This window comes from Nannobrachium achirus (genome assembly GCF_963921795.1).
Source record: "Nannobrachium achirus genome assembly, chromosome: 19".
NCBI classification, from domain to species: domain Eukaryota; kingdom Metazoa; phylum Chordata; class Actinopteri; order Myctophiformes; family Myctophidae; genus Nannobrachium; species Nannobrachium achirus.
The window spans coordinates 50,212,473-50,225,768 of record NC_137826.1 but is presented as its reverse complement, the minus strand read 5'-3'; the positions used below and the strand labels follow the sequence as shown (position 1 = coordinate 50,225,768).

General features: G+C 43.5%; 1 protein-coding gene across 1 annotated transcript in view; it reads left to right on the top strand.

The window, feature by feature from the left end:
* Positions 1–13,296, top strand: part of LOC308304908 (rho GTPase-activating protein 7) — a gene marked incomplete at both ends in the record, with an annotated part of 129,960 nt that overhangs the window by 84,979 nt on the left and 31,685 nt on the right. The window contains 3 exons of the mRNA XM_080749533.1: positions 3,179–3,260; positions 7,262–7,325; positions 10,505–10,591. Of these exons, the coding sequence (XP_080605659.1) occupies positions 3,179–3,260; positions 7,262–7,325; positions 10,505–10,591 (233 nt within the window). The remainder of the gene's footprint in view (positions 1–3,178; positions 3,261–7,261; positions 7,326–10,504; positions 10,592–13,296) is intronic.

Here is a 13,296-nt window from a genome sequence, read left to right as displayed (position 1 = left end):
CCACTTTTCAGCCACTTTTGATATAACAGGTAAGATGCTTATGGGTCTATAGTTTGATATGTCCGTTTTTGAGCCAGATTTGAATATAGGTGTTATAACAGCAGCTTTCCACTGAGTTGGGACAGTGCATTTTCTTATGGACAGATTTACCAGATGTGTGATTGGTGCCACCAGGGAGTCAATATTTGTTTTAAGAAAGTTTGTGTCAAGCCCGTGTGCATCTTTAGCTTTGGATGCTTTCAGTGATCTGACAATGTTTGTCACCTCGTTTTCTGTGACTTCCTCCAAATTAAAAATGGGGAGATCATTTTGAACAGGGCGTGAAACAAACTTAGAGGGTCTGAACAACTGTGTGATTTCATACACAGAGTTTAGAAAAAACAGCATTAGATTGCTAGCAAGCGTGTGGGGATCTTTCACCAGGACATTATCTATTTTAAGTTCTAAGTTGTTATTATCCTGCTTATAGTATTTCCCTGTCAGTTTATTTATGTATTCCCACACTTTTTTTCCATTTCCTCTGGCACTCTCTATGATGGAGATATAAAATCCAGCTTTAGCCTTCCTTAAGAAATTTGTGACTTTGTTTCTAGCATGTGTGAATAGCTGTCTGTCCGTTGTCAGGCCAGATTTTAATGCCTTTTTAAGCAGTAAATCTCTGGTTTTCATTTGATCTCTACATTTTTTATCGACCCAAGGTAGAGTAATTTTTCTCCCTTTCCTCTGGTTACCACCTCTGGTGAAAGATTCCATTACCCTGCCAATTTTGGAAAGCAGGATGTTACATCCGGTCTCAACATCATCACATGAGTGTAAATCATCCCACTCAAGCCCTTGTAGGGCAACCTCAAGGCTATGTTGCAGATGTTTTGGGATTGTTTTGACTATAGGCTGGGACTGAGCTTTGCTAAACGCCTGTTTTGAGAGTTTTCTGGAAAAGAATATTATGTTGTGATCAGAGAGACCTGTCACAAAGTTAAATGTTTTAGCGATTCTTTCCACTTTATTTGAAAACAGTAAATCTATCTTGGTTGCTGAGTGACTGGTTATTCTTGTAGGTTGATCTATTAATTGGGTCAGATTATAGTGGTCTGTTACCAGTTTAAGATTTTTCCTTATTTTTTTATCGTCCCAGTTAACATTTGTATCACCAATTAGTATTACTTCTTGATTAAAATCACACGCCGTGAGGATGGTCTTTAGCTGTTCGTATACTTCTACTTTAGCTGATGGCTGACGGTATAAGCAAATTAGAGTGAACTTCATCTCTGTGGATAGTGTAATTTCTACACCTACACATTCGGCCTGGATCTCAGTGGGCCATACAATTTGCTTACATTGTAAGGTGTTCTTGATATAAAGCAGGGCCCCCCCACCCTTCCCAGTTACTCTGTCCCTTCTGAACACCTTGTAACCAGGCATGCTCACTAAGGCATCTGGGGATGACCGCTTTAACCATGTTTCCGTCAGACCTAAACAGTCAATGTTAGAGTTTACAAGCAGATTTTCTAGCTCACTGTGCTTATTTACCATACTCTGGATGTTTAGATGGCCACAGAACAAACCTTTGGGTTTACATAGGGGGTCCCACACAATTTTAGCTTGGTTTAGTGTTTTAAAAAATTTACATTTTCTATGTTTTTTAAAAACTGGGTTTCTGTATTTTACCTTAGCCATTGGTGGCTTTGGGGGTTGCGGGTGAGGGGGGGACCGTGTTGTGTCATTGTCCAGAGCTGAATTATTCTTGCTGGTGACCACCGGCCTAGCTCCGGTGCAGAGACTTCTAGACACGGTGGCCACCCCAGCTGATGACGATGATGATGATGATGATGTCCCAGATGACGGCCCAGTTCCTTTGATGAGACTTCTAGGCACGACGGCCACAGCCTCAGGTGTTGGTGGTATAGCGGGGCCGATGTCCAGCGGCCCAGCTCCTTCCAGGAGACTTCTGGGCTCGGTGTAGTCAGCCTCGGGGGCCTGCGATGTCCTCGGGCCGGTGTCCCGCTGCCCGGGGCCTCTAGGCACGGTGGCCACAGCCCCAGGTGATGGTGTTGGTGGTATAGCGGGGCCGATGTCCAGCGGCCCAGCTCCTTCCAAGAGACTTCTGGGCTCGGTGTAGTCAGCCTCGGGGGCCTGCGATGTCCTCGGGCCGGTGTCCCGCTGCCCGGGGCCTCTAGGCACGGTGGCCACAGCCCCAGGTGATGGTGTTGCGGGGTCGATATCCAGCGGCCTAGCTCCGCTGCAGAGGCTTCTAGGCACGGTGGTAGCAGCCTCTAGAGCTGGTGATGTCGTCAGGCCGGTAGTCGCCGTTTGTGTCAACAGGTCGAGACCGAGTAGCCTTCTGAACACGGGTGGGGGTAGATGAAGCCAGGCTAACAGTTCGGTAGCCGCTAGCTGCGGTAACAGGGGCGTCTGGAGCCAAGCTGGCGGCGTTAACCGGTGGCTATTGTTGTTGTTAGCCACGTTAGCCTCGTTAGCCACGGTGGTGAGGGCTCCGAGGACTCCCGGTGTCGGGCCTGGGCATGGATGGATATCGCCCGATAGCATGAGGCATATGGAAATAACTTTTCCACAGTATTCTCCTCCGCTTCCCTTTGCAATGAGTGGACGCCACGCACTCTGCAGGAGGTGGACGAGCGTCGCTGTGGAGCCATAGCCAAACTGCTTGTTTGTAGCTGTTGTCGTGTCCCCTTCCAAGTAGTGGAGGTTTTCCAGCTTGGTCAGACTGCATGCTGATTCCCGAGCACATTTTGTAGAGTAGAATAGCACTACTAACAGCAGCGTGTTTAGATAATTTGTTAGGCGCGTCGGACGTGCAGCAACTGCTGCGCGCCGCCATTGCTTCCGCGCCGCTACGCCGTGTTGCATTGTGGGGCAATCTGATGCTCTGATGTCCTTTTTTTTTCCTTGAGGTTCCATTTGTACTCCTACCCCGGCGTTAAGTTAAGACTGAATCCGTTGAGCGATACAAACGGCGACTCACACAAACTCACACGAGGCAATTGTCTTGAATGCTGCCTTCAGGTATATATGGCATGGAAAGAGGGACATTTCTTTCACCATAGTAAAAACTGCATTCATGGTCTGGAGGGGCCACTTTTTTACAGACAAATAAAAGGGCAGGGGCTCAAGCCCCCTTTCATGTCTATGTGTGCACGTGCCTCTTCCTTGGTGGCAGACTGCAGGTTCCCCGTGGACACCGATTGGGTGAGGAGAGACCATGACTTCCTGGACAAAGAGGCCCTGGATTCACTCTGCAGGTAGTCTATCTATCTATCTGTCTGTCTGTCTGTCTGTCTGTCTGTCTGTCTGTCTGTCTGTCTGTCTGTCTGTCTGTCTGTCTGTCTGTCTCTGTCCGTCTGTCTGTCTCTCTGACTAACTATTACATACTACATACATACACTGTCACAGAGTAAGGCAAGGGTCTTCAACCGTCATTTTCAATCCAAGGACCCCTTAGCTGAGAGAGAGGTGAAGCAGGGACCTGTTAATAGATTCCATATAGTTTCATTGTTTGACAGCACAATCATCAGTGTATTTTGGAATCGTGTCAAATTGTGTTTTCAGATATTTAACCACTTGAACTGTCAATACTTATTAAACTTGAACTTTCACTCTGTACTTAGTCTGCTCCTTTTCCCCTCTACACCAGAGCTCTTTACTGAAAATAGCCGATCTACAAGCTCACAACGCCTCACAGCGCAGGGCTTTGTGAGCTTGTACAGTAGATCTAGTAGATGTGCTAAAGTTCTTCGAATATGGACACTAGGGTTCAAGTGGTTAATATAAAAAAGGAGGAAAAAAAAGTATCTATCACACAAAGATTTGGAGGACCCCCTGTAGTAACTCTGAGGACCTTCTAGGGGTGCCGGACCCCCTGTTGAAGACCCCTGGAGTAAGGATTGTAAAAGCTATAGGACGCTAGCAGGCTGATTATCACATTACAGCAGCACACATTATCCCATTTAGGGTTGCCAACCATCGCTTGAAATAATGAATCCTTCCTTATTTGGAAACTAAAAGACGTGATTGATAAGAGACACACTTTGTTCCTTCTGCCAAAAACGTCTTTTCACACATTTTCTGGGGGGTTGGCCCACACCATCAATCACACCCTTCTCCATTTGTTTCCAGTGGTTAGTGGTTTGTTTAAATATTTTTTTTTGCAGTGAATGAGTTAAGCATGGCCTGAAATCTGGTGGACAACTCCGTTGGTGAAGTGTGGAGATGATGGTTTGTCATCAGAATATTATCTAACTGATTGAAGCTCTTATGTGGTGTGGCTATGTTGGTGACCCTTGTCACATTGTTTACACACAAAGGGTTCTTCTCCACTGTGGACACGCTGGTGTGTCTTTAGGCTACTTGACACACTGAAACCCTTGTCACATTGTTTACACACAAAGGGTTTCTCTCCACTGTGGACACGCTGGTGTGTCTTTAGGCTACTTGACACACTGAAACCTTTGTCACACTGTTTACACACAAAGGGTTTTTCTCCACTGTGGACACGCTGGTGTGTTTTCAGATTATATAACTGATTGAAACTCTTGTCACACTGTTTACACACAAAGGGCTTTTCTCCACTGTGGACAAGCCGGTGTGTTTTCAGGTTAGATAACTGATTGAAACTCTTGTCACACTGTTTACACACAAAGGGCTTTTCTCCAGTGTGGACACACTGGTGTGTCTTCAGGGTACTTAACTCACTGAAACCCTTGTCACATTGTTTACAGTTAAAGGGTTTCTCTCCACTATGGACACGCTGGTGTGTCTTTAGGCTACTTGACACACTGAAAACCTTGTCACACTGTTTGCACACAAAGGGTTTTTCTCCACTGTGGACACGCTGGTGTGTTTTCAGGTTAGATAACTGATTGAAACTCTTGTCACACTGTTTACACACAAAGGGCTTTTCTCCAGTGTGGAGACGCTGATGTGTCTTCAGGTCACCTAACACACTGAAACCCTTTTCACACTGCTTACACACAAAGGGCTTTTCTCCACTGTGGACACGCTGGTGTGTCTTTAGGCTACTTGACACACTGAAACCCTTTTCACACTGTTTGCACACAAAGGGCTTTTCTCCGGTGTGGACACGCTGATGTGTCTTCAGGGTACCTAACTCACTGAAACCCTTGTCACATTGTTTACAGTTAAAGGGTTTCTCTCCACTGTGGATACGCTGGTGTGTTTTCAGGTTACCTAACGCACTGAAACCCTTTTCACACTGTTTACACACAAAGGGCTTTTCTCCACTGTGGACACGCTGATGTCTCTTTAGGCTACCTAACTCACTGAAACTCTTGTCACATTGTTTACACACAAAGGGCTTTTCTCCACTGTGGACACGCTGGTGTGTCTTTAGGCTACCTAACTCACTGAAACTCTTGTCACACTGTTTGCACACAAAGGGTTTTTCTCCACTGTGGATTCGCTGGTGCGTCTTCAGTTGACCTCGCTGACTGAAACCCTTGTCACATTGTTTACAGCTAAAGGGTTTCTCTCCACTGTGGGTACGCTGGTGTGTCTTCAGACTCCCTAAGTGCCTGAAACCCTTGTCACACTGTTTACACACAAAGGGCTTTTCTCCACTGTGGACACGCTGGTGTGTCTTTAGGCTACTTGACACACTGAAACCCTTTTCACACTGTTTGCACACAAAGGGCTTTTCTCCGGTGTGGACACGCTGATGTGTCTTCAGGGTACCTAACTCACTGAAACCCTTGTCACATTGTTTACAGTTAAAAGGTTTCGCTCCACTGTGGATATGCTGGTGTGTTTTCAGGTTACCTAACGCACTGAAACCCTTTTCACACTGTTTACACACAAAGGGCTTTTCTCCACTGTGGACACGCTGATGTCTCTTTAGGCTACCTAACTCACTGAAACTCTTGTCACACTGTTTACACACAAAGGGCTTTTCTCCACTGTGGACACGCTGGTGTGTCTTTAGGCTACCTAACTCACTGAAACTCTTGTCACACTGTTTGCACACAAAGGGCTTTTCTCCGGTGTGGACACGCTGATGCGTCTTCAGTTGACCTCGCTGACTGAAACCCTTGTCACATTGTTTACAGCTAAAGGGTTTCTCTCCACTGTGGGTACGCTGGTGTGTCTTCAGACTCCCTAAGTGCCTGAAGCCCTTGTCACACTGTTTGCACACAAAGAGTTTTCTTTCTTCAGATGTTTCTTTACTACTTTTGGCTGAGTCCTCAAATGATCTTGGTCGGTCCGTGTCTCCTTGTTCCTGGCTGGTTACAAAGGAAGGTGAGGGGAGCTGTCCACTGCTCATCATTTGACGGTAGAGGATGTTGTGGCTCCTCGTCTTTGTGGAGGAAGACCTGAGATGCGAAGGCGTAGAACGGGAAACCTACGTCTTGGAAGATTAGTTCATGGACACCTTGGACTGTTAATTTGAAGGCGTTCCTTTGTCTATTGCGGGCTGCAAAGATATAATAGGCCTATCTCTGATATATCCTCCGTAAAACTCTGACTACCCCTCTAGCTTTCTACACAAAGACCCTCTGTCGAACAAACTCAGACTAAATGTGATGTTTAAAAACTGCATCAGATCTTATTCAGGCTGACCAAAGCTCTGGTCTGATGATGTCACACAAAACACAAACCGTTGACGTCATTCCTAATAACGCCGATTTACGCAGTTACGGTTCATCCATCAGTGGTGTTGTATGGCTTTTTTTGTCTTCACACGTTTCTCGCTCAAAGATTTCAAGCATTTGATAATATTTCAATGCATTTTAACTCCATCAGGCGGAAACGCCGGGAGACGATTATGTTTTCGGCCCTGTCCAGCTGCTAATCTTGGTCATCACTCAGTAGACCAGAACGGCTCAGTTATCCACGTTCAGTTTGTACTGTACCAAAGTTTTTGGGTCACAGTTTTTGTTTTGTTTAAGTACAGCTACAAATGCAATACAAAAAAAAAGAAAATACAAATAATCACACCTGTGTGAAGTGAGCAGTGCACCCTATCAATAGGGCCGGGTGTCTGCCCTATTCGAATGTAAGGTAGTTGGCAACCTTTTCACATGGTCTAACAGCCATGACGTGTCATGCATCAGTGTATGCATGACGATTCATAAGAAGGACATGCTTGTGTCCTGCAATGTGTTTCTCTCTGTTATCTCTAACTATCACATAACAGCTGACGTGACAATATGAGCAATTTCTAGATCACTGTACCTGTAACATTCTCCTCCCCTCCCCTCCCCTCCCCTCCCCTCCCCTCCCCTCGCAGGAGATTAAGCACACTAAACAAGTGTGTGGAGATGAGAGTGGAGCTGGGCAGATCAAAGCGCAGGGTGAGTGGAGAATGAAACGGCGTCAGCTCCGTGACGACCGACCCACCATCGCTAAAGCCCCCCCCGCACCACAGGGGTCCCCCTCCCACACACAGACGAACACACACACACACACACACACACACACACACACACACACACACACACACGCACACATCTCCAAACAGAGCTCCAATACATGCACAGCAGCAGCCCTATTGGAAAGAGCTAGGTTCCATGATCTCCGAACGTTAAATAAAAAATGTAAAGTCCGGAACTAACGACTATATCCCGAAAGCTGTCATCTGTTCGTCATTTCCCTTCACAAAAATATCTTTTGAAATATCCCTTTCATTCCCATTTATGACAAGCAGCGAGCCATTATAAGCTTGGACTCGTTTGATTTACAATATAGGACACATTTACGCGTCTTTAAGCGTTTTCATTGTCAGAGCTTCCGTTGCTCCAGACTGTATGACAGAAGCATTTGAACACTGTGGGAGGCAGCAATCTGGCTCCTGAGGCTGTTCCAGGGGGCCAGTTGTCCAGGATTTAAAATGAAGCAAATACAGAACTGAAAGTTCCTATGATTGGCCGCTAGTTGCTGTTCTGGTACCAGAAGCAACATGTTCTCCATAGCATTCCATTCATTTCCCCCGAAATTTTACATTTGAATTTATCACTTTAACTCTCCCCACGCTTTGAACGATAACGCTCGCCCCATTTTTTACAGAAACTCGATGCCAATACGGCGCTCGTTCGGTTCGTTCGTCTGATGACTGTAAGCTGATGAGGCGTCGCGCGGCCGTTTACTGTAAACACATTTTCCGCTGTGATGGTGTAAAAAATCCATTATGCGTTAGATCAACGGAGAACAATTCACTTCCTTGTTGATTTCCTCTGGCCCGGAGGCTCTGTAGCCAGTGACTGCTCTGAATGTACGGCAACACATAGCAGGACAATTCACATTCATTCTCGCATGACGCCGCCCTCTGCTGCCTGGCAGACCAAAGTGCACTATTGCACAACCAAAAAAAATAAAAATAAATAAATAAATGTCTGTCTGTCTATCTACTATAACGTCGCAAAGGTAAGCCGCTTTTTGATGGCGCCAGACCCAATAAATAAATAAATAATCTGGCAGTAGGAGAGTTAATAAACATTGTCATAAGTACTTTATGGTTCCTGTCGCTAGTTTAAAGCCTCGTTTCAATCACCATGATTTGTGTTTTGTGAAAATATGGTCCAATTTATGTTATATTTGATGTTATAGCAGGGTTTGCTGTAGGAGGGGCTTGTGATCATAGGCTTGTGATGGTTCTTTTTTGTGTGCTTTATTTTTGGCAAGCTCAATACCACATTCTCCCACATCTCCCTGCGGTTGCACGTGACCGTTGGCAGCCAACATCATTCGAGATGGTACCTATTTCTACCAATGAACGTAGATTTTTGCAATGTTGGCGGCACCCGTACAAGGGCCAAAAAAGCTTCATTTGCGCAGAATAGATAGCAATGGCTTCCCACCGTCCATATTTTTTTACAGTGTATGGACTATTCACAGGTGTCATTTGTAGTCCTAAAACTGAAACACAAGTGTTTCAATGTGTCTAATTGGAATAGAACTAATGCTCTATGCCAATCAGAACACCTGTGTTGGTCCTCATCATGGCCGGTGTAGGACTACAAATGAAGTAGTTTGTGTAACCTCGCGTCACCAGACTAAGCTCACAATTTGTCACGTTGCGACGCATTGTGAACTTGTAGATCTGCTATTTGCAAAAGATTTGCGTACATTTGAAAACTTGAAATGGGACATTGTGACTAATGAGTACTTTTTACTTTTGGTATACTCTTAACTCACTGAATGCCACCCTTTATTAAAAATCTAATGGTGCCACCATTTTGTTTAATTTTACCTTTTTATGGGGGCCAAAATCATATTTTGTACTTAAATTACATATATAAATATATGCTTCTATCGAAAGCCACACTACCCCTCTTACAAAGGAAAACATGTATATTTATATATATATATATATATATATATATCCTATCATTAGATTTGGGCTTCAATAGAACATGTGTAAGATGACCTAGATCACATTGATATACTGTTATTATGACTGCTGTTTGTGTTCTAGAGTGCTATGGCCTTTGAAAACCACCAGGTGGTGTTCTCCTACTATCTGATCAACAAACAGAAGAAGAAGGAGACACATCCATTTTGTTTTGGTCCCGGCCTAGTTGTTTACATCAGAGCCAGGCCTTTTAGCTAACATGCTATAACACTTCAGAGCCCTGGCGATCGCTATCAAGGGCTCTGATGGCCGAATGGACGGCTGGAATCGCGTGATTTTTTTGAGTTTTTTGAGTACTTATACATCGTCTGGGAAGCACGGGATAGTGTATAAACGAACGTTTTAAGATAACATTTAAACGGCCGGAACCAATGTTCGGTTATACCGGTTTCCCGTCGGACTGTGTTACACTGGTGCTACAGTCAAATCGGCCGTATCGCTCCGGTCACGGAGGCTCATGGCTAACTTCTAGAGCGATTTTTTTGAAATTACAATTATGAAAAAATGATAAAACCTTTGATTAATTAATAATACGTAAAGTACGTTTATGGCACTCAGGAACAAAGACGTAAAGTACGTTTATGGCATAATAAGCGTTAAGTACATTTCGATTGCCAATACTTTTGATCTCTACTTATAACTAGGGATGGGACGATATAAAAAATTCATATCACGATTATTGTGACAAAATAAATCGCGATTTACGATATTATCACGATAATCAAAATCCTGCCTGGGGTGGAATATTTGCAAAAAGGATAGCAGATCTACAAGCTCACAACGCGTTGCGTTGCAACCCGTTGTGAGCTTGTAGATCGGCAATTTTTTGGCAAAGATATTTGATAGAGAGTGAGAAAAAAAAGACTTTATCAAGTACATATTGTAAATACCTTTAACCAATTATAGAGGGTTTAAGTGGTAACGGATATGCAGCTCGGCAAATTAAAGGTGAATTGATCCCAGTGCATGACAGAAGACTATATCACGATAAATAAAATCTCCACGATACGATTATTGTGAATGTTTTTTATCACGATAAACGATAATATCGCGTATCGTCCCATCCCTACTTGTAACGCCTAGTTTGTGAGTAAACCTCAGACTCCTCCCCTTCCTCACCAGGTACAGGAGCAGGTGGACTCGGAGGCGTGCTGCATCAGCCCTAGGTGGCGCTATGACGCTCACACGCACCACTGGACGCGTCTGGAGGTACAGTTTGATGTTCATTGGTGTCCGTTTCAAGTTACCCAAACAGGCTGCTTATAGAATAACTCATGTCAGTGGATCACTTAAAGGACAACTTTGTTTGTTACAACAAGGGTTCATATTTTAGATAGTCATTAGAGAAAAGAAAAGGTGTGTGTTAAAATGTTTTCATTTACTTCTTTCTATTGTTTTAGTGATTTTAACGATTTTGATTTGTGCATTTTTAGACACAATAAACCCATTCCCAAGATGCACCACAATCTTGCATGGGCTTGTGTAAATAGTAACAAAGAAATTGCTGGCTTGTTGTGTCTAAAAAGACATATTTAGCCACTTGTACACATACACATGCCCCCACCCACTGAAATCAAAAATACCAAAATCACTAAAACAATAGAAAGCAGTTTATGAAAACATTTGAACACTCATCTTTTCTTTTCTCTAATGACTATCTAAAATATGAACCCTTGTTGTAGGCCTAAATAAACAAAGTTGTTCTTTGAGCAGGAAACCAGGTTCAAATCCGGGGTAGATGAAAAGGTATTGCATAGTGCTGCTTTAACTTGCAATATCAGTACTTGTGTGCACTCAAAGTTCTAAACAACATATTATTTCCATCCATGTGGTTCCATTTGAACACTCTCAGGGGCTCTTTGCAAATTAAACATTTTAAGACTTGACGTTCAGTAATTGGGTCTTATTGGGTCTTACAAATTTGTGATTATAGTGTCATTCGACATAACCAGCCAACAACAGACAACTTTTAAAGGCCACAATATCGTCGAATGAATGAATTTCAGTGAAGAAATATACCCGCTCACTGCCTCTTGCAGGTTCCAAATATCAATTCATTAAAAGCGACGTTTCGGTCATTAGACCTTCCTCAAGCTAAATTCAGTTGTGGCTGGCAAACACTAAATACATTTCTACTGGCACAAACAACCACTCAGAAACAGTCAATGTGATCACTCATTTCAGACAGCTGTCATGTGACTTTAAAGTACACAGTCTCTTCTGAGGTCCTCTAAGTATCAGTGAAAATAACAAATTACAATAATGCAAAGGAAAATAAAGAGAAGTCATGCCAAATAACCCACGGAAATCAACAATTATACAAAAAACTAATTAAAATAATGTCTTAATGTCCTACTCTCAATGTCAGAGTGGAAAACAAACATAATAAAGCAAAACAAGAAATACAAGAAATACAAAATGCATAGGGACGAGCTAAGAAGTGACTAAATTGAGGCCACAATATCAAACCAAGCTGATGAGATCGGAGACTGACTTGAGTTACACACTGCACGAGTGCATGCATGCACACTCACTGCGCCACACACAGCGCCACACACAGCGCCACACACAGCGCCCCACACACACACACACACACACACACACACACACACACACACACACACACACACACACACACACACACACACACACACACTGTACACACACACACACACACACTGTACACTGTACACTGTACACTGTACACTGTACACTGTACACAGACACACTTGCAGATTAGCGCACAGTCAGACAGAGCCAACTTGCAACACAGACAGCAACAACAATATAGCCTATAAAACGATCAATCATCATAGCGAGTTCAAAATAATAGCCTACAAAGATCGATTAAACTTACCATGGCTGCTAATGTGTCCATCAATGCAAAGCTTTTCTTTAAGTCCTACTAGAAAAAGGTTTGCCAAATTGTCCAGTAAATCCACACCAAATCTGTTTATTCTCCTCCTACAGCCATGTTTTGTTATTTGTGCATTTTGTTTGTGAGTTCATTTAGCAAACTGAACTCTTCACTCATCAGCTCAGAGTAAACAGAAGAACATGAAACAAAGCTAGAATAAAAAGAGAAACAAAGGAGGAAGTGGTTCCCGTTTCTCATTGGACAGTTCTTTTCCTGTTCTTTCCAGGGATGGGATCTATAGACTGTAGGGCCAGGGATGCTAGCAACGCCAAAATAAAAGCCTTAGGTTTCTGAGGCAAGCAAGCAACGTCATCAGGGCCAGCTAGAAGGCTCTGAGCTGCCATACCTTGGCTACAGGGAAAGAAAAAAAGTACTTCTTAAAAAATACATTCATGCCTATTGCTAAGGTATGGCAACATGACTGGTATCTTGCACGCGCAAGACACCAGTCATGTTGCCATAATAGGGCATTAACGACTTGTGATTTTTGCAAGTCGACCCGACTTAGTAAAAAGTTGAGTTGAAGTCGACTTTATTGTTTGATGACATCACACACGATCCCCAAATTATTTTGGGGGGGTCCAGAGATGATTAACATTAATGTGAAACATTGTTTTCTCACTCAACCTTAAACAAGCCAACATAAAGTTTAAGTGTATAGCGGGTATCTTCACATTTGTAAAGTGACAATTTAAGGACTTTTTAATAGGCCTACCTCTAAAATGGCAAATTAAACACTGTCCAAATTGTCAAACATATAGAGGTAGAAATTGTGAAAATAGCCGATCTACATGCTCACAACGCCTCGCATCGCGAGGCGTTGTGTAGATCTGCTCATGTAGATCTGCTATTTTCACAATAGAACGTTTTTTTTTTTTTTTCAACTTCGACTCTCGACTTTCTCTGGTGGGAGTCGACTTGTGTAATGAAGTTGACTTGTCGACTTCTTCGTTAATGCCCTATCTATGCCATACCTTAGCTTTTGCTGAACTGACAC